This window comes from Salmo salar, chromosome 08 (assembly GCF_965601325.2).
Source record: "Salmo salar chromosome 08, fSalSal1, whole genome shotgun sequence".
Classification (NCBI taxonomy): Eukaryota; Metazoa; Chordata; class Actinopteri; order Salmoniformes; family Salmonidae; genus Salmo; species Salmo salar.
The window spans coordinates 29,049,395-29,071,879 of NC_138298.1; the positions used below are offsets into that span (position 1 = coordinate 29,049,395).

The 22,485-nt window shown below is 39.9% G+C and overlaps 1 protein-coding gene across 2 annotated transcripts; it reads left to right on the top strand.

The window, feature by feature from the left end:
• Positions 1 to 786: 786 nt before the first annotated feature.
• On the top strand, positions 787 to 22,485 carry LOC106610431 (CD209 antigen-like protein C). Of its 2 annotated transcripts, XM_082978541.1 has the most exons (12): positions 787 to 1,176; positions 2,433 to 2,528; positions 7,783 to 7,863; positions 7,985 to 8,127; positions 8,328 to 8,428; positions 10,887 to 14,108; positions 15,232 to 15,294; positions 15,820 to 15,915; positions 20,313 to 20,519; positions 20,640 to 20,782; positions 20,887 to 20,985; positions 21,764 to 22,485. In XM_082978541.1, exons 6-11 carry the CDS (start codon positions 14,006 to 14,008, stop codon positions 20,941 to 20,943), a joined length of 669 nt encoding a protein of 222 aa, XP_082834667.1. In that variant the 5' UTR covers positions 787 to 1,176; positions 2,433 to 2,528; positions 7,783 to 7,863; positions 7,985 to 8,127; positions 8,328 to 8,428; positions 10,887 to 14,005; the 3' UTR covers positions 20,944 to 20,985; positions 21,764 to 22,485. The 2 variants fall into 2 exon arrangements, with proteins under 2 accessions (XP_082834667.1, XP_014065274.1); XM_014209799.3 differs by lacking the exons at positions 15,820 to 15,915; positions 20,313 to 20,519; positions 20,640 to 20,782; positions 20,887 to 20,985; positions 21,764 to 22,485 and having other exon boundaries at positions 10,887 to 15,243.

Consider the following 22,485-nt stretch of genomic DNA (forward strand, 5'->3'; position numbering starts at 1 on the left):
CCTTCCTCGGTTCCTCCTCGCATCCTCTTTCCTCCCCTCCTTCTAAAAACACATTGGATAATACAATCCTCGGGGCGGGACCTTGGACCTTCTCCTCTAATAGGGTTAAGCAGAAGGAGAGGTGATAAGAGAAGAGGAATCAAGGAAAGACCATTGAGATAGAGCCTTGTCAGAGAGAGCCTTAGAGGAAGAACATTTTAATTAATGATGGACAGAGAAAAATAATGTTATGTTAAGATTTAGATGAGTGTGTAGACATACTGTGCTCTAAAATGCTTGAATTCTGCTAAATGTACTCATCATTTTTCTAGATTTTTTTTCATGATCGATAATTATCATCAATTGATTTTATAAGCAGATCAACGGCACAGATTAATAAATAAAGGAACAGTGTCCTCTGAGGTCTACCAGCTTCATGATTGAATGTGATTGGATCTTTATAAAAGTGTGACTTGCAGTTGGACACAGGCAGAGGGCAGAACAGAACTTAGGACACACACACATTCACAAACGCACACACGTCTGTGAAGTTCCCCTTTAAAACCAAACAAAAAGAAGCAGACATAGATATCCTACACACACTTCTGAATATTTCCTCACACTGATGTCACACACACAGCATAGACAGGAAAAAAGGCCCCTATATGGCCATCGATGGCCAGTCACGGAGTGCAAGCGAAAGTGACTTCCTTATGAACAATGTTACGAACAGGCTTTGCGAAATATGACTTCCTGCTTGAATCTGATTGGATTCTATCAACTGCAGTCGACCACAGACAGACATCAGAGAGGTACCAGTGGAGACGCATATCAGAGCAACTACTCAACTACTAGTCACTGACGTTAGAATAAATCATACAGTAGATATTACCATTAGGAGTCAGTTAGAAAGGTAATCATACAGTAGATATTACCATTAGGAGTCAGTTAGAAAGGTAATTATACAGTAAGTTAATACTGTAAGTAAAAGTAAGTTAGAATCATAGATATTACAATACCAGGTCAGTCAGACTGAATTAGTTCATTCATTGATTGATTGGGGTAATCATTGATATTCGGTACGGTTAGTTAAGATGGCCAATTACGTCAACAAACAGGTGATTGAATTAAACAAAGTTAATGAAGAAAACCGGAACAGAGCAACGAGGAGCGTGAAGACTGAGACCCATCTCTCAGGTAAGGACAAATAATTAGCTATTTTTCTCTCTCTCACACTCACGGACGCACGCCCGCCTGCAGGCATAGACGAACCAAACACATGCACGCACGCACACACACACACACACAAATAAAATAACATGAAAGAATAACATACATAGCTTGTATATTTTTGAGTGTTCTGTCTTCTGGGTGGATCAGTTCGTAAGGAGAGTGGGGTTTACAACATGCTGGAGTCACACTAAAATGCATAATTTTTTCCCCTTCAATTACTGAAACTATTTTATTACGATCAATTGAAAATAACCTTTTAAAACAACAACAAAGTGGACAGCCTGCCACTGTTTTTGGTAAACAGCTGAGGGGCTGGAGAAATGTAAGCACTCTCAAATTCATACACACAGCTCTGTATGCTCAGTGTAAGCTTGTTTTACTCTGGAATTGTAAATTATGGAATTGTACAAACTCTGTATATTTGGGAGATCCTACCAAATTCATATAGAAATGTGAGTTATAGATCTTTCATTCCCATTGAAAGCAAGTCTAAGAAGTGGTAGATCTGTTCTATGTGTTGTTTTTCTCTGCTTCCCTTTCTGAAGTTGCATTTTTACACAATGACGGCTTGTTTTGTCACATAAACACATTCGAATTTTTGCAACCAGGAAATTGCGGAGCGATTTCTGCATAGTGCATCTTTAAATTATAATTTTGAGCTCATGGATGGTCATTCCTTGCATATATAGCTCTGTCTATGCATTTTAGAGTGGTTACATTTCTCCACTCAGTGTGTATTTTGGGTTCTGATGGGGTTACATAGTTAAACTAAGCTCATGAGGCATTTATAAGTTACATTCATGAAGAATGAATGGGTAAATATTATACATTTCAAAGTCCAAAAAAATGGATGAAGCAATCAAAGATAGCCCCTTTAAATCATGCTTCAGCTACATTGTGTAATTTTGGTAATTTCTTCATACAGTAGCTTCCTGTTTATCTGATGTGAGGTGACCACAAGCTTGAGCAAAGTGTTGCTGCCAACCCTAATTCAGGGGAAAACAAATGATGCAATGGAAATGCTTTGTTCTCAGAATCCTAATCATAATCTTTAGTGATATAGGATGATGGTGTGTGTGTGTTTCTGTGTGTGTGTTTTTCTGTTTCTGTTTCTGAGTGTGTGTGTGTGTGTGTGTGTGTGTGTGTGTGTGTGTGTGTGTGTGTGTGTGTGTGTGTGTGTGTGTGTGTGTGTGTGTGTGTGTGTGTGTGTTCCTCTGCAGATGGAAGACTACGACACTACAGGCTGGCTGCTGTGTGTTTTGGAGTGCTGTGTGTTCTACAAGTCATTCTGAACATCTCCCTAAGGCTGGCTTTCTGTGAGTGAGTCTGTGTCCCAAATGACACACTAGTATCTCTGTTCTTTTGACAGTGCACTATGCAGGGAATAGAGTGCCATCTGGGACCCTTTTCCATTTTATAACGGACTACATTTGAACAGCGCCGATGGGGCAGATATGTATTTTATCATCACATTGTTCTGTACTTAAAATCAACGATCACAGTTCCTGTAGTTTGTTAATGTTGACACACAAAAATAAACACACCTGTTGTAATTATGCAGTACAACGAAATGTGCGCTCTCTTTACAAGGGTCTATTCATAGACTGTGCATGAGTTTCAAGTTTGTGAACGTTTACAATTTATCCTTCCATTTCTACCGATCCGCGTGTCAACATGTTTTAGTGGAACATTTTCATTTAAATAGTAACGTATTTGTTTTTCAAAATAATTGTCTCATGGTTAATAATACAAACCGCAATTACATCATTTCGTTGATGTTCTTATCCAGAGCGATTTACGGGAGTAATTAGGAGTAAGTCCCTTAGTCAAGGGCACATCGACAGATTGTTCACCTAGTATACCGTCCCAACGCTCTTAACCGCTATGCTACCTGCCTCTTCAAACCGGAATTAAAATAGTAATCATCTTAAAGTAGAAATTCCACTAATGGGAGAGCACCAGCCTCTGCCATATGGACACATTTATACACCGTGATTCATTGGCGCCTAAAGAAATGAGTGCATACACGAAGAGATATCCTAAGGCAATGTAGCAGTATGCCAAGAACTTCCATTGTCAACTAGAACAAATAAAATCAGAAAATATCCTGATGAAAATGTAGATTCTTTGAATCACATTCATCTATCTACTTCTCATGTCTGCCTCTCTTTCTACCTTGCTCTATCACTAGTGAAGTGCAACTTTGTATCAAATCAATCAATTGTATCCAGCCCAATTACTGTATATAGGAAGGTCCGTCACGAAGCTAATGCTAGCGAACTTGCAACATTTTATCAACTAGCCTATTCCGGTCCTCAGAGTTTTTTGCTCCAGTGAGCTCAGGACAGACACAGCTGTTTTTGTGCGAAGGAAGATGTGCTCAGGTATTTTGTGAAATTTCCACTGGATATATGGGATCCTCTGAGCATGACATTTTGCTTTTTCACAGGAGGACTGGTGATTATCAAGGGGGAGAGTGTTGGAAAGATTTTTCAAATACTGTGAGGAACTAACATTCACAATGGATGTAAAGGTGAAGAAATAATGACTTACTGTAGAAGCTCAGATAATTAGTGGTGTTGAGTTAACACGATCAGAAATCAGACATCCCCAAATGGTTACTTTCCTATATTTGCGCAGCAGGCCAGTTAGACTACTTCTACACATGCTCTGGCTCCCTGGCTCCGTCAACATTAAGAGGACAGAGAAACCAGACACATGCTCATTGCCCAAATGGAGCGCTGGACAAACTCGGCCATCAGGCTCTCCTCCACCAGCGTCATGTTGGCAGTGAACTCATCAGGGAGGAACAGAAACATACTGACATCATCCTGCATCTGAAAATCTGCACAGAGAGAGAGAGAAAGAGAGGGAAGGAGAAAGAGGCAGGGAATAAATAAAATGGAGAAGAGGAGAGAACAGATCAATTGGAAAATAAGTTAATGAACAATAAAAAGTATTTGAAACGTTTTATACAAATAAACTGTGTCATTACTTGGGGCGGTAGCCTAGTGGTTAGAGCATTGGGCCAATAAGCAAAAGGTTGCTATATCGAATCCCTGAGCTGACAAGGTAAAGATCTGTTGTTCTGCCCCTGAACAAGGCATTTAACCCACTGTTCCTAGGCCGTCATTGTAGATAAGAATTTGTTCTTAACTGTCTTGCCTAGTTAAAATACATTTAATAAATACTGTGCAGCCCAGGTCTAAGTTGATGCCCAATTTCACTGGGTAATGGTCCTGTGAAATCATGGCAATGCGGGTGAGTGCCTCCCCATCTAGCTCGAAGTCCTCCATCCCTCTACTTGTTATCTAGCCATACACACTCATAAATACGAGGTGAAAGGTGAAAACTTCAGGAGATGAGATAAGGACTTGAACCCCAGCCCTCTTGGACCTTTGAAGTTGGCAACACCCAGAGTAACAGAGCCAGCTCTTCTTCCCAGGGGCTTTGTCAGGATGTGATCCACCTGCCTGTTTTCAATATTTCCACAAGGTGACGCCAACTCTCAATTTTTGATTTGGAAAGGCACACCCCTGTCTATATAAGGCCCCACAGTTGACAGTGCATGTCAGAGCAAAAATCAAGCCATGATGTCAAAGGAATTGTCCATAGAGCTCAGAGACAGGATTGTGTCGAGGCACAGATCCAATGCTTTAAAATTGGTCCTCATATTCTTCCGGTAACCAGTGCTTCACTTGGGCAGAAGCTCATCTGAGTACAGGCACCTCAAATGTTCTACTGCTTGAGCTCCTGTTCCTCATATAGAATATCAGCTCAACAGTATTGTGGAGGTACTGCACCTAAATATAAACAGTACTGGAACCCAAAATTATTACTGGAACCTATTTCAGTCAAAGTCAAGCACTGCCAGTAATGAAAAGCATCAATGCTCAAATGTGTTTCTTATTCCAAAAATGTGACAACAAAAACAAAAAAACTGCTTCCGCCCTCCTTGACTACACAAGCCAAGTGTACAGTGCATTCGAAAAGTATTCAGAAGCCTTCACTTTTTCCACATTTTGTTAAGTGACAGACTTATTCTAAAATGTATTGAAATATTTTTTCCCCTCATCAATCTACACACAACACCCCCATAATGACAAAGCGAAAACAGGTTTTTAGATTTTTTGGGGGCAAATTTGTGAAAAATAAACAGAAGAAATACCTTATTTGCATAAGTGTTCAGACCCTTTGCTATGAGACTTGAAATTGAGCTCAGGTGCATCCTGCCTCCATTCATTATCCTTGAGATGTTTCTACAACTTGATTGGTGTCCACCTGCAGTAATATAATTTAATTGGACATGATTTGGAAAGGCACACCCCTGTCTATGTAAGGCCCCACAGTTGACAGTGCATGTCAGAGCAAAAACCAAGCCATGAGGTCGAAGGAATTGTCCATAGAGCTCCGAGACAGGATTGTGTCGGGGCACAGATCTTGGGAATGGTGCCAAGAAATTTCTGCAGCATTGAAGGTCCCCAGGAACACAGTGGCCTCCATCATTCTTCAATGGAGGGACTTTGGAACCACCAAGACTCTTCCTAGAGCTGGCCGCCCGGCCAATCTGAACAATCGGGGGAGAAGGGCCTTGGTCAGGGAGGTGTCCAAGAATCCGATGGTCACTCTGACAGAGCTCCAGAGTTCCTCTGTGGAGATGGGAGAACCTTCCAGAAGGACAACAATCTCTGCAGCACTCCACCAATCAGGCCTTAATGGTAGAGTGGACAGACGGAAGCCACTGCTCAGTAAAAGGCACATGGCAGTCCGCTTGGAGTTCACCAATAGGCACATAAAGACTCTCAGACCATGAGTAACAAGATTCGCTGGTCTGATGAAACCAAAATGGATATTTTGGCCTGAATGCCAAGCATCACGTCTGGAGGAAACCTGGCACCTTCCCTACGCTGATGAATGATGGTGGCAGCATCATGCTGTGGGGATGTTTTTCTGTGGCAGGGACTGGGAGACTAGTCAGGATCGGCAGAAAGATGAATGGAGCAAAGTACAGAGAGATCCTTGATGAAATCCTGCTCCAGACTGGGGCGGAGGTTCACCTTCCAGCAGGACAATGACTGTAAGCATAAAACCAAAACAAAACGTGAGTGGCTTCGGGACAAGTCTCTGAATGTCCTTGAGTGGCCCAGCCAGAGCCTGGACTTAAACCCAATCGAACACCTCTGTAGAGACCTGAAAATAGCTGTGCAGCAATACTCCCCATTCAACCTGACAGAGCTTGACAGGATCTGCAGAAAAGAATGGGAGAAACTCCCCAAATGTGCCAAGAATGTAGTGTCATACACTACAAATCTCAAGGCTGTAATTGCTGCCAAAGGTGCTTCAACAGAGTGCTGAGTAAAGGGTCTGAATACTTATGTAAATGTAAATATTTAAGTTTTTTATTTTTAGTTAAGTTCCAAACATTTCTAAAAACTTGTTTTTGCCATTGTGGGTTATTGTGTGTAGATTGATGAGGGGAGAAAACAATTTAATCAATTTTAGAATAAGGCTGTGACATAACAAAATGTGAAAAAAGTCAAGGGGTCTGAATACTTTCCAAATGCGCTGTTTAAGCCTGGGATATCAACCACTCAAAGTTAGTGGGAGTGACCACAGAATTCTATGGGACCTTATTGAGTAAAATATTTGCCATCAGGCTATGTCCACTAGCAAAAACTTTCCCCCTGGTCTTCGATAGTTAATACAGGCACAAAGTCATAATTACAGCCCATTTCCACAACTGCTTTTAAATCTAACCCTAAATCTAAGTTTGATGTGTTGGTCTACCAAACCTTCCAAGCATTTGGGCGGAAGTGTCTGGGAACAAGATTAGATGTAATGTGACTAAAATGACTTAATTTTAGAATGTGCTTCATCCTTCAGCACAGCATGTCATCCTTTATATGTTTTTTATCATATTCAACATAGTGGGTTATGTCACATTTGACATGGGTGATTATGTCACACAGTTATGACACGTTTATGAACCCTTTATAAAGCATGACATACACTTATAGATGCTTAATAACACATTTATGTAGTGCTTATGAAGGCATTATGAAGGCTTTATGAACCCTTTGATAAGACCATTGAAGATTAAATTATTGATCTGGCTAACAAGCAGATTTACATCAATCATCAACATCAATGATCAGCTGATCGTCTGTCCTCTTTTACCAACGTCAATCATGTCTTTTGTAACCAGTGGTGTAGTGATATTTGTTTAATTTCTCAATCAAAGTTTGTACCGACAGATGGCACCTTTTGAATATCTTCATAGAATATACATAAAATGCCTCCTCAGATTACGTCTGACTATATCCACATTGTCTCAAGAAAATGTTATATTCTTAACACCTTCCTGCACCAAGTCAGGCATACCTCATTTCAAAATAGGGTGTAAACATCAACGTCAATCTTGAATGATAATTCCTCATGTTTTACTGGTGAAATGTCCAGACTGCATTCCAGTCATCTCAATCATTATCATGGGAATATGCATTTAGATCTCAATGAATTACTGTTTCGTGAGTGAATTAACCGGTAGCTATATGGATCAATCCTTTCCAGATAATAGAGGCAATGTGACTAAAGAGAGAGACCAGCTTCAGAAGGAAAGAGATGATCTCATGAGAAAGTTCTCTAATCTGAGTGAGTTTACCTGATAAATGATCATAACATCACATATCTAATATGCAGTAAACTTGTGTTCAACATTCTACAATAATAGGTGCAGAATAATAAGATGGAAATTCATGTTTTGGTCTTGTAGAACAAACCTGTCCTGAAGGCTGGCAGAAGTTTGAATCCAGTTGGTACTTCATCTCTACTGAGACTAAAACCTGGAAGGAGAGCAGACAGGACTGTCTGGAGAGAGGAGCAGACCTGGTGATCATAAACAGTGATAAGGAACAGGTGTGTGTGTGCGTGTGCGTGTGTGTGTGTGTGTGTGTGTGTGTGTGTGTGTGTGTGTGTGTGTGTGTGTGTGTGTGTGTGTGTGTGAGAGAGAGAGAGAGAGAGAGAATCAAACATCTCTTGGTCAGTAATGTATCTTCCAGTATTTAACACATGTAGTCTATAGTAGTTGACAATATCAGTATCTTTCTCACCAACAGGAGTTTCTCATTGGCCTCAATAAGGGAGCTTGGATTGGTCTGACTGACTCTGTTACTGAGGGGACATGGACATGGGTGGACGTCACCCCACTGACCATAAGGTGAGATTTGAGCATCCAGGTATGATAGAGACCTCTATGCACACTCACTAGACTCTACCCGCACACTCACTAGACTCTACCCGCACACTCACTAGACTCTACCCGCACACTCACTAGACTCTACCCGCACACTCACTAGACTCTACCCGCACACTCACTAGACTCTACCCGCACACTCACTAGACTCTACCCGCACACTCACTAGACTCTACCCAGACACTCACTAGACTCTACCCAGACACTCACTAGACTCTACCCAGACACTCACTAGACTCTACCCACACACTCACTAGACTCTACCCACACACTCACTAGAGTCTACCCACACACTCACACATACTATACTGATACTCCAACACACACACACAAAACACACATGCATATTGACGCCAACACACACAAGTGTGTGTGTGTGTGTGTGTGTGTGGTCTTGTACAACTAACCTTGTGGGGACACACAATTCAGTCCCATTCAAAATCCTTTTTCCCCTAACCACTAACCCATACTCTTACCCTAAACCAAACCCTAACCCCAGCTCCTAACCCTTAATTTAATTCTAATCCTAACACTAATTTTAAACTTAACCTTAAACCCCTTAGAAATAGCATTTGACCTCGTGGGGTCGAACAAAATGTCCCCAGTTGGTAAACACGTCCACGCACACACAAACACACACACACACACACACACACACTTCACATGCACTGCTGCTACTCTGTTAATTATCTATCCTGATTGCCTAGTTAAAACCCCTACCTACATCAGAAAGTATTCATACCTCTTGACTTTTTCCACATTTTGTTATGTTACAGCCTGAATTTAAAATGGATTAAATTTAGATATTTTTTGTCACTGTCCTACACACAATACCCCATAATATAAAAGTAGAATGTGTTTCAAAATGTTTGTGGATGAATTTAAAATGAAAAGCTGAAATGTCTTGAGTCAATAAGTATTCAACCCTTTTGTTATAGCAACCCTAAATAAGCTCAGGAGTCAAATTTTGCTTAACAACTGACATAAGTTGCATGGACTCTGTGTGCAATAATAGTGTTTAACATGTTTTCCAATGCTGCGCAAAGAAGGACACCTATTGGCAGATGGGTAAAAACAAAAAAGCCGACATTGAATATCCCTTTGAGCATGGTGAAGTTAATAATTACACTTTTGAATGGTGTACCAATACACCCAGTCACTACAAAGATACAGGCATCTTTCCTAACTGAGTTGCTGGAGAGGAAGGATACCGCTCACGGATTATAACATGAGGTCAATGAGGACTTTAAAACAGTTACAGAGTTGAATGGCTGTGATAGGAGAAAACTGAGGAATTCTGTTTGCAACAAGGCACTAGAGCAAAAAAAATGCTCAAACGGTTTGGACAGACAGAAGTTGGGACATCAGGGTTACCGACTAGAGATGAGTCCAATGACAGTTGGGAGGGTCGTAGAGCAAAATAGAGAAAACCATGGTGTTCGTGAGAGTCTCGCCTTTCCAGAGAGTGGCTTGTACAGACAGTTTTTATTGAGACAGCTGCATTTCAGGATGTATCATGGTCTGGCAAACACCACTGTAGCTCGGCCACCATCCCATGCAAAAAAAAAACAGATATCTCTAGCTTAAATTGACTTAGACTGACGCACAGGTGTGTCAATGGACTCTTAAGGATTTAAGGATGGAATGGAGCTAAGCACAGGCAAAATCCTAGAGGAAAACCTGTTTTCCACCATACATTGGCAGATGAAATCACCTTTCAGCAAGACAATAACCTAAAACACAATGCCAAACCTGCACTGGAGTTCATAACCAAGAAGGCAGTGAATGTTAAATTGTTCGGAGTTTTGATTTAAATCTCCTTGAAAATGTATGGCAAGACCTAAAAATGGTTGTCTAGCAAAGATCAGCAATGAAATTTGACAGAGCTTGAATAATTGTTTCTAAGAATAATGGACAAATGTTGCACAATCCAGGTGTGGAAAGCTCTTAAAAAAATTACCCCAAAAGACCAATGGTGATTCTAAGACTTACTGACTCAGGGGGTTGAATACTGACACAAATGTTCAAAGAAATGTTAGTATTTTATGTAGATTGTCAATTTTTTTTTACAATTAAGTCAATATTAATCCCACTTTGTAACATAACAACATTTGAAAAAGTCAAGCGGTGTGAATATTTTCAGTATAAACTCAATTACCTAAACTACATACCTCGTACCCCTGCACATTGACTCGGCACTGGTAATCGTATATAGACACGTCATTTTTTATTTGTTTTGATACTATTTTCATTTTTTGTTAAGCACATTTTTTATTAATTTCTTAATTACTTTTTAACTCTGCATTGTTGGGAAAGGACCCGTAACTAAGCATTTCACGGTAAAGTCTACACCTGTTGTATTCGGCGCATGTGACCAATCAAAATATTTATTCATTATTTCTCTGTCTTGTTTACCCTGTAGTTACTGGCACTCACAGCAGCCTGATAATGGTCGTGTCGACCCAAAAAATGGGGAGGAGGACTGTGTTGAGCTGAACACAGAAACATGGCCTCCTGCAAAGGCATGGAATGACCAGTCATGTTCAGACAATCGTCACTGGATCTGTGAGAAAGTGGTTTAACAACACCATGACAACAGAGGAGACTGGTGGCAGGACGAGCACACATACAGCACCCTACAGTGCACACTTCATTCTCTCTTTCTAAGACACACCAACACACTGTAGGTACTGTACTGTGGGGCAAAACAACCTGATAATGTGGTGTACCAGGATATACTGTAACTAGGACTGTGCTGAGAGTCATGATCGTTGTTAGAAATGGACCAAGGCGCAGCGTGCGTAGAGCTCCACATGTTTTAATAAATTAAACTCACCAAAAACAATACAGACCAAAACGAAACGTGCCGCTAATGTAGTGCTCGCAGGCAACTAGACATAGACAAGATCGCACAACCACAGTGGGGAAAAGGCTGCCTAAATATGATCCCCAATCAGAGACAATGATAGACAGCTGCCTCTGATTGGGAACCATACCCGGCCAACATAGAAATGAAAAAACTAGACTACCCACCCTAGTCACACCCTGACCTAACCAAAATAGAGAATAAAAAGGATCTCTAAGGTCAGGGCGTGACACTGAGGTTAAAATGGGGTATTCTAAGCCTGTATATAAATATTCTGACATATCATTTACCTCTCAACATAACTGGATTTGTGAAGAGTTATACAGTAGCTCATTATATAGTAGTGCTACAGTGCTAATGCATCTCTCTCTAGTTAAACAGTGTGTAGACATACTGTCATCTGTAAAATGCTTGCATTCATTGTTTTAAATAGAAACACGTTATGTGATTTGCCATAGGCTTGTGCTTTTTTCATAATCAATTATTAGCATAAACCACTGTAGTAAGAAGATGAACTAAGGCTCAAATTAAGTAAGAAAGGAACCTAGCAGGTTTACCAGCTTCCTGATTGAATGTGATTGGATTGTTAAAACAATGTGACTTGGAGTTGGACAGAGACAGAAGGCAGAACAGTACTGAGAGGATACATGCTGCACGCAGGCAGACACACACACACACACAGACACACACACAGACACACGTGTGAAGTTCCCGTTTTCTGATAAAGATGCAGACAGATGTCCCACACACACACACACACCTCTGAATAACTCTTCACACTGATGTCACACACAGACAGCGTAGATAAAAGAAAAGGGCCCCTATCGATGACATAGAGAGAGTACGAGCCCTAATGTGAACTCCATTTGAAGGCTGGGGAAGCCACAAACAGGCCTGTCAAAGTGATAGGATGAAAGGCTGCACTTGTCATTACTTGTTTTCATGAAGCTATCATGTTATATCACACTGTTTAGAATATCCTGTCATGTTTACCTACCTGATTGAAGGCGATTGGATACTTTAAAAATGATACTGTAGTGGACAACAGACAGAGATCAGAGAGGTACCTGGTGGAGATGCACATCAGAGTAACTACTCAACTACTAGTCACTGAAGTTAGAATCATACAGTAGATATTACCATTAGGAGTCAGTTAGAAAGGTAATCATACAGTAGATATTACCATTAGGAGTCAGTTAGAAAGGTAATTATACAGTAGATATTACCATTAGGAGTCAGATAGAAAGGTAATCATACAGTAGATATTACCATTAGGAGTCAGTTAGAAAGGTAATGATACAGTAGATATTACCATTAGGAGTCAGTTAGAAAGGTAATCATACAGTAGATATTACCATTATTAGTCAGTTAGAAAGGTAATGATACAGTAGATATTACCATTAGGAGTCAATTAGAAAGGTAATCATACAGCAAGATAATACTGTAAGTAAAAGTAAGTTAGAATCATATATATTACAATACGAGGTCAGACAGACCTAATTGATTGATTGGGGTAATCATTGCTATTCGGTACGTATTAGTTAAGATGGCCGACTAATTCAACAAACAGGCGATTGAATTAAACTAAGTTAATGAAGAAAACCAGAACAGAGCAACGAGGAGCGTGAAGACTGAGACCCATCTCTCAGGTACAAAGAATTATCTCAAATTCATAGACAGAGCTACAGTATGTATGCAAGGACCGACCATCCACGAGATCTAAATGATAGTTTTAACTATTTGAGGCTACACAGTGTTTGTTTACAATTCCATGGTATATCAAGCTTATATTTTGAGTCCTGATGGGGTTAGACTGTTAAACTAAAGTCATGAGGCAATTATAAATTACATTCTTCAAGAATCCATAGGGAAATATTATTATTTTAAAAGTTAAATAAAATGTGATAAAACAATCCCTTATTGCCCCTTTAAATCATGCTATTGCTATATTGTGTAATTTCTTTATACAGTAGCTTCCTGTTTATCAGATTTAAGATGACCGCAAGCTTGAGCAAACTGTTGCTGCCAACTCTCGATGGGGGAAAACCAACAGTGCAATGGAAATGTTTGGCTCTCAGAATTCTAATCATAATCATCATATCACTCAATACCAATTTTCAATCTTAAGATGTACAGTTCATTATGTAGCATTTCTTGTAGGCTGTACACAAATCTCTCTCTCTTTCCCTCTACCTCTTTTTATTAGCAGCATGTCATGTGACCTCCCATGCTTCTGCTAAGTTTATTTATTTTTATTATTTTTGTCCTATGAGTTTTTCCAGCTTCCTGATTGAATGTGAGTCACGGAGTGTGAATCATAATGTCACTTCCTTATGAACAATGTCACAAATAGGCCTTGCGAAATATGACGTCTTGCTTGAAAGTGATTGGATACTTAAAACGTTCTTTCAATTGCAGTCAATGACAAACAGACAAGACAGACAACAATGGAGAGCCATATCAGAGCAACTACTCAACTACTTGTCATTGAAGTTAGAATCATACAGCAGATATTACCATTGGGAGTCAGTTAGAAAGGTAATCATAAGTAAGTCAATACTGTAAGTAAAAGTAAGTTAGAATCATAGATATTACAATAAGAGGTCAGACAGACTGAATTTGTTGATTAATTGATTGATTGGGGTAATCATTAATATTCGGTTCAGTTACTTGAGATGGCCGACTACGTCAACAAACAGATGATTGAATTAAACAAAGTTAATGAAGAAAACCAGAACAGAGCAACGAGGAGCGTGAAGACTGAGACCCATCTCATAGGTACAAAAAATGATCTTTCTCTCTCTCACACACACGCAGATGCAGAGAGGTATGAACGCACAAAACGAACGCACACGTATGCTGGCACGTGCACACACACTAATAGCCCATCATAGAAAAACACTTGTTCATTTTGTATTGTTCTGTCTTCCGTGTGGTTCAGCTGGTACAAAGCCTGGGGTTTACAACCTGCTGGGGTCACGTACACTAAAATGCATCAATTCAATTTATTGTTTAACTTCAGGTATTGGAACTATGTAGAACTATTGAATAAGATCAACTGAAAATAATCTTTATAACAAACACACACTGGATACCCCACCACTGTTTTTGGTAAACAGCTGAGGGGCTGGTAACCTGAAACAGGCTCTGTGCACCTGGTGACCTGTCCGTTTCTTCCGCTCAGAGAGCCGTAACCACTCTCAAAAAAATATACGCTGCAGAAATGTAACCACTCTCAAATTCATAGACAGAGCTATGTATGACTGGTACTGTATGTAATTCATAGACAGAGCTATGTATGACTGGTACTGTATGTAATTCATAGACAGAGCTATGTATGACTGGTACTGTATGTAATTCATAGACAGAGCTATGTATGACTGGTACTGTATGTAATTCATAGACAGAGCTATGTATGACTGGTACTGTACGTAATTCATAGACAGAGCTATGTATGACTGGTACTGTATGTAATTCATAGACAGAGCTATGTATGACTGGTGTCACCTCGTGACCAGTATAAGGGTTATTTGTTATTGTAGTTTGGTCAGGACGTGGCAGAGGGTATTTTTTAATGTGGTTCGGGGTGGTGGTTTATTTAGTAGGGTGTTTGATTTATTATTTCCAGGTTTTGGTTTATGTTCTGTGTTTTGTACTTCTATGTTCTTTCGGGGTTGGGGTATTTCTATGTGTAGGTTAATGGGGGGTTGGACTCTCAATTGGAGGCAGGTGCTTTCTCGTTGCCTCTGATTGAGAGTCCTATATATGGGTAATTGTTTGGGTTAGTGTTTGTGGGAGATTGTTTCTTGTTTTGCGTCTGTGAGCCTTACAAGACTGTTTTGTTGATTGTTCGTTCTTCTTTTGTTATTTTGGTGTTTTCTTGGTTCAAATAAATATCAAGATGAGCACATTCCTGCTGCGTTTTGGTCCTCCATTCCAGATGACAACCGTGACAACTGGTACTGTATGTAATTCATAGACAGAACTATGTATGACTGGTACTGTATGTAATTCATAGACAGGGCTATGTATGACTGGTACTGTATGTAATTCACAGACAGGGCTATCCCATCCATGAGATCAAAATTATAGTTTTACCCATCTGAGTCTACACAGTGTTTGTTAACAGTTCCATGGTAGAACAAGCTGATATTTTGGGTCCTGATGTGGTTAGAAAGTTAAGCTCATGAGGCATTTACAGTATAAGTTACATTCTTCAAAAATCAATGGTGAAATACAATTAATGAAAAAAAATGTGAATGTGATATAGCAATCACAGATTGCACCTTTAAATTGTGTTACAGGAATCACAGATTGTGCCTTTATTTGATGCTTCTGCTATATTGTGTACTTTGGAAAATTGTTGCTGCCACCCACAATGGAAATGTTTCGTTCTCAGAAATCTAATATTAGTCGTTAGTGATGTTAGATGATGTTTGTTCTATTTTAATCATAATGTAGGATGGTGTGCGTTCCTGTTTCTCTGCAGATGGAAGACTAAGACTCTACAGGCTGGCTGCTGTGTGTTTTGGAGTGCTGTGTGTTCTACAAGTCATTCTCAACATCTCCCTGAGACTGGCTTTCTGTGAGTGAGGTTGTGTCCCAAATTACACCCTATTAGCTCAGTACTTTTTGACAGTGCACTATGTAGGGAATAGAGTGCCATTTGGGACTCTACTCCATTTGGGACTCTACTCCATTTTATAGTGGATTACATTTGAACAGGGCAGAGATGTATTTTATTATCACGCTATAGTTATGTACTCACAAAGCAAGTGTTGGGGTAGGTTCTTTGTTCCTAGTTCTGTACTTACAAGTATTCATAGACTGTGCATGAGTTTCAAGTTTGGGTACGTTTACAATTTATCCTTCCGTTTCTACCGATCAGTTATGATTTTCATAAACATGTTTTAGTGGAACATTTTCATTTAAATAGTAACATATTTGTTTTTCAAAATAATTGTCACATGGTTAATAATACAAAACACAATTACATAATTTATTAGACGCTCTTATCCAGAACGACTTACAGGAGCAATTAGGAGTAAGTCCCTTACTCAAGTGCACATCGACAGATTGTTCGCTCTTAACCGCTATGCTACCTGCCGCTTCAAACCGGAATTTAAAGTACAAATTCCACTAATGGGAGAGCACCAGCCTCTGCCATATGGACACATTTATACACCGTGATTCATTGGCGCCTAAAGAAATGAGTGCATACACGAAGAGATATCCTAAGGCAATGTAGCAGTAGGCCAAGAACTTCCATTGTCAAGTAGAACAAATAAAATCAGAAAATGTCCTGATGAAAATGTAGATTCTTTCAATCGCATTCATCTCTACTTGTCATGTCTGCCTCTCTTTCTACCATTAGTGAAGTGCAACATTGTATCAAATCAATCAACTGTATCCAGCCCAATTACTGTATATAGGAAGGTCCGTCACGAAGCTAATGCTAGCGAACTTGCAACATTTGATCAACTAGCCTATTCCGGTCCTCAGTTTTTTGCTCCAGTGAGCTCAGGAGACACAGCTGTTTTTGCTGGAAGGGAGATGTGCTCAGGTATTTTGAAATTTCCACTGGATATACGGGATCCTCAGAGCATGACATTTTGCTTTTTCACAGGAGGACTGGTGATTATCGAGGGGGAGAGTGTTTGAAAGATTTTTCAAATACTGTGAGAAAAGTATGCTGAATAACTGTGTGAATTGAATTAAAAATGACTTAGAAGCTCAGCTAATTAGTGGTGTTGAGTTAACATGATCAGAAGTCAGACATGCCCAAATGTTTACTTTCCTACATTTGCGCAGCAGGCCAGTTAGACTACTTCTACACATGCTCTGGCTCTGTCAACATTAAGAGGACAGAGAAACCAGACACGTGCTCATTGCCCAAATGGAGCGCTGGACCAACTCGGCCATCAGGCTCTCCTTCAACAGCATCATGTTGGCAGTGAACTCATCAGGGAGGAACAGAAAAATACTGACATCATCCTGCATCTGAAAATCTGCAGAGAGAGGGGAAAGGAGAAAGAGGCAAGGAAAAATACAATGGAGGAGAGATCCGATACTTTCAAAGTGGTCCTGATATTCTTCTGGTAACCAGCGCTTGACTTGGGCAGGATCTCACCGGAGCAGAGTACTGGCACCTCAAATGTTCTACTGCTTGAGCTCCTGTTCCGCTTAAGGAATATCAGCTCAAACGTATTGTGGAGGTCCTGCACCTAAATATAAAACAGTACCGGAACCCAAAATGACTACTGGAACCTATTTCAGTCATGGTCAAGCACTGCTCAAATGTTTCTTTTTCCAAAAATGTGACAAACTAAAAAAACTGCATCAGCTCTACTTGACTACACAAGCAGCCTACAGTGCATTCGAAAAGTATTCAGACGCCAGAAACCTTTCCCACATTTTGTTACAGACGAATTCTAAAATTGATTGATTAATTTTTTGTCATCAATCCACACACAATACAACATAATGACAATATGAAAACAGGTTTAGAATTTTTAGCAAATGTATAAAAAAAAAATCATAAAACAGAAATACCTTATTTACATAGATATTCAGACCCTTTGCTATGAGACTTGAAATTGAGCTCAGATGCATCGTGTTTCCATTAATTATCCTTGAGATATTCTACAACGATTGGAGTTCACCTGTGGTAAATTCAATTGACTAGATATGATTTGGAAAGGCACACCCCTGTCAAAATAAGGCCCCAGAGTTGACAGTGCATGTCAGAGCAAAAACCAAGCCAACTCCGAGACAGGATTGTGTAGAGGCACAGATCTGGGGAAGGGTACCAAGACAGTTCTGCAGCACTGAAGGTCCACAAGAACACAGTGGCCATCATCATTCTAAAATGGAGACTCTTCCTAGAGCTGGCCAACTGGCCAATCTGAGCAATCGGGGGAGAAGGGCCTTGTTCAGAGAGGTGACCAAGAACCCCATGGTCACTCTGACAGAGCTCCAGAGTTCCTCTGTGGAAATGGGAGAACCTTCCAGAAGGACAACAATCTCTGCAGCACTCCACCAATCAGGCCTTTATGATAGAGTGGCCAGACGGAAGCCACTGCTCAGTAAAAGGCACATGGCAGTCCGCTTGGAGTTCGCCAAAAGACACCAAAAGACTCTCAGACCATGAGTATCAAGATTCGCTGGTCTGATGAAACCAAAATGGAAGGCTGTGGCCTGAGTGCCACGTCTGGAGGAAACCTGGCTCCATCCCCACGGTGATGCATGATGGTGGCAGCATCATGCTGTGGGGACGTTTTCAGCAGCAGGGACTAGGAGACTAGTCAAGATCGAGGGAAAGATGAACGGAGCAAAGTACAGAGAGATCCTTGATGAAAACCTGCTCCAGAGGGCTCAGGACCTCCGACTGGGGCAAAGGTTCACCTTCCAAAAGGACAATGACCCTAAGCACAAAGTCAAGACAACGTGGGAGTGGCTTCGGGACAAGTCTCTGAATGTCCTTGAGTGGCCCAGCCAGAGCCCGGACTTAAACCCGATCAAACACCTGAAAATAGCTGTGCAGCGATGCTGCACATACAACATAACAGAGCTAGAGAGGATCTGCAGAGAAGAATGGGAGAAACCCTTATATAGGTGTGCCAAGAATGTGGTGTCATACCTAAGACATCTCAAGGCTGTAATCGCTGCCAAAGGTGCTTCAGCAAAGTACTGAGTAAAGGGTCTGAATACTTATGTAAATGTAATATTTATGTTTTAATATTTAATGAAGTTGCAAAAATGTCAACCTGTTTTTGCCTCATTATGGGTTATTGTGTGTAGATTGAAGATGGGAGAAAACAATTTAATCAATTTTAGAATAAGGCTTAACATAACAAAATGTGAAAAAGTCAAGGGGTCTGAATACTTTCCGAATGCGCTGTATAAGCCTGGGATATCAACCATTCAAATTTAATGGCCATATTGAGTAAAATATTTTCCATCAGCCTATGTCCTTCAGCAAAAACATTCCCACTGGTCGTCAATAGTTAACACAGCCACAAAGTCATAATTATGGCTAAGCCCTGCCCATTTCCACAACTTCTCTTCTTAAAATGTGCTTTTAAATATAACCTAACTAACGAAGGCCAAGTTTTATGCGTTGGTCCACCAGACCTTCTGAGAATTTGGGCGGAAGTGTCTGGGAACAAGATTAGGTGTAATGTGACTCAAATGACTTAACTTTAGAGCGTGTTTCATCCTTCAGCACAGCATGTCACCCTTTATATATTTATATCATATTCAACATTATGGGTTATGTCACATTTGCCATGGGTGATTATATCACACAGTTATGCCACATTTATGAACCCTTTACATGGCATGACATACACTTAGATGCTTAATAACACTTATGTAGTGCTTATGAAGCCTTTGATATGAAGGCTTTATGAAGCCATTATAAGGTGAAGGTCAGACCATGAAAATCAGGCTATATTATGAAGTTATTATTTGAGAGCATTGAAGATGAAATCCCAATCAGTGAAAGAATTATCAACCTAGCCAACTAGCAGATTTACATCAATCATCATCAATAATCAGCTGATAGTCTGTCCACTTTTACCGATGTCAATCATGTATTATGTAACCAGTAGTGAAAAGAAAAGTGTATGACATCATTATTTCTCAATCAAAGTATGTACCGACAGATGGCATTTTATGAATATCTTTATAGAATATACATAAAATGCATTCTCAGATTACAACGTCTGACTATATCCACATTGTCTCAAGAACATATTATATTCTTAACACCTTCCTACACCAAGTCAGGAACAGCACATTTCAAAATAGACTGTAAACATCAATGTCAATCTTCAATGATAATTCATCACATTTTACTGGTGAAATGTAAACACTGTATGCCAATCATCTGTCATTATCATGGGAATATGCATTTAGATTTCTTGAATTACTGTTTCGTGAGTGAATTAACCAGTAGGTATATGCTTCAATCCTTTCCAGATAACAGGGGCTATGTGACTGCAGAGAAAGACGTGCTACAGACCTGTTACAACACTATGACTGAAGAGAGAGACCAGCTACAGACCAGTTACAACACCCTGACTAAAGAGAGAGACCAGCTACAGACCAGTAGTAACACCCTGACTAAGGAGAGAGAGCAGCTTCAGAAGGAGAGATATGATCTTATGACAAAGTTCTCTAATCTGAGTGAGTTTACCTGATAAATGATCATAACATCACATATCAAGTATGCAGTAAACGTGTGTTTGTATTCTACAATAATAGGTGCAGAATAATAAGATGGAAATTCATGTTTTTGTCTTGTAGAACAAACCTGTCTTGAAGGCTGGCAGAAGTTTGAATCCAGTTTGTACTTCCTGTCTACTGTGAAAAAACCCTGGAGGGAGAGCAGACAAGACTGTCTGAAGAGAGGAGCAGACCTGGTGATCGTAAACAGTGATATGGAACAGGTGAGAGAGAAAATCAAACATCTCTTGGTCAGTAATGTATCTTCCGGTATTTAACAAATGTAGTCTATAGTAGTTGACAATATCAGTATCTTTCTCACCAACAGGAGTTTCTCTTTGGCCTCGATAAGGGAGCCTGGATTGGTCTGACTGACTGTTACTGAGGGGACCTGGAAGTGGGTTGACGGCACCCCACTGACCACAGGGTGAGAGATTTGACCATTTTACCTTGTGATGTGGAGATAAAAAACAACAATGATATATTGCTTCCAATCATGTTCATAAAAAGTGTTGTTTCCACTCAGAAATGTCATTCTACATGCACTAAAGATATACCTTAAAATGTCATAAAAAAAAATACAATAAGGTTTTGGTTGTTGGTCCAATAAAGGCTATGCTCATATTAATACTGAAAAACATGTCTGTATTTACATTAACCCCCTTCTTTTTTTTTTTTTTTTGCACTGACTCTCTTGCACTGACTCTATGCACACTAACAGACTCTACCCACACACTCACACATAGTTACACTGATACTCAAATACACACATACATGTACACACAAAACACACAAGTATATTGACGCCACAATTCAGTCCCATTCAAAATCCTATTTTACCGAACCCTAGCTCCTAACACTAAACGTAATTCTAACCCCAACACTAATTCTAACCTTAACCCTAAACCCCTTAGAAATAGAATTTAACACATCCACACACGCTCTCTCTTTCACAATCTTCACACTCACTGTGCTACTCTGTTTATTATCTGTCCGTATTGCCTAGTTACTTTTTATTTTGTTGTATTACTATTTTCCTTTTTTTTAGCAAATGTTTGATTCATTTCTTTCTTACTTTTTAACTCTGCATTGTTGGGGAAGGACCCATAACTAAGCATGTCATGGTAAAGTCTACACCTGTTGTATTTCGCTCATGTGACAAAACAATTAATATTTTTTTCTTCAACGTCTTGTTTAACCTGTAGTTACTGGTACACACTGCAGCCTGATAATTATGGTGCCAACCCAGCAAATCGGGAGGAGGATTGTGTTGAGCTGAACACAGAATCATGGCATCCTGTAAAGGCATGAAATGACCTGTCATGTTTAAACAATCGTTACTGGATTTGTGAGAAAGTAGTTTAACAACACCATGAGAACAGAGGAGGCTGGTAGGAGAACTGAAAGGAATTTTATAATATCTGTACATTACAATTCTACATGTGATTCCAAAAGTACAATGATTCATGTTTTGCTTGAGCTTGAGATTAAGAATCAGTGATAGACCTTGCAAGTGCATGAAAAGGTCAACTGTACAAAGTCATATGTCTGTGTGTTGAAACTATACTTTGGGTAACAGATGGATAAAGGGAACCAAGAGTTCCTGTTGTTGCTATATTCCAGTCTTACTTCTGCTTGCACATGATAGCAATAATGGGAAGAGGGATTGGGAAACTGACTGCCAATAACACAATAAACTAAACTCTGCCTAGCAGAGACATCTTTGTATTAGCAACTATTAATTATGAGCTTATATGGTATTAAAGTTAAGGGACATCACCCCTGGCGGTGGGATCCTCAGTAGGGGATAAAACTGAAAAACACCATCTTTTGTGCTGAGTGTGTTACTTGAAAATTACTGTAAGTGTATACCCCGGGTTGCAATCCGGCTTGAAATCCTTATTAAACAAACTAACCTCTGATCAAA

Bases quoted from the DNA above. Each gene is read 5' to 3' on its own strand.
- LOC106610431 (XM_014209799.3), top strand. From the start codon at position 1,074: ATGGCCAATTACGTCAACAAACAGGTGATTGAATTAAACAAAGTTAAT. The intron at 7,864-7,984 runs GTGAGTTTACCT...TTGGTCTTGTAG, and splicing joins GAGAAAGTTCTCTAATCTGA to AACAAACCTGTCCTGAAGGC. The intron at 8,128-8,327 runs GTGTGTGTGTGC...TCTCACCAACAG, and splicing joins TAAACAGTGATAAGGAACAG to GAGTTTCTCATTGGCCTCAA.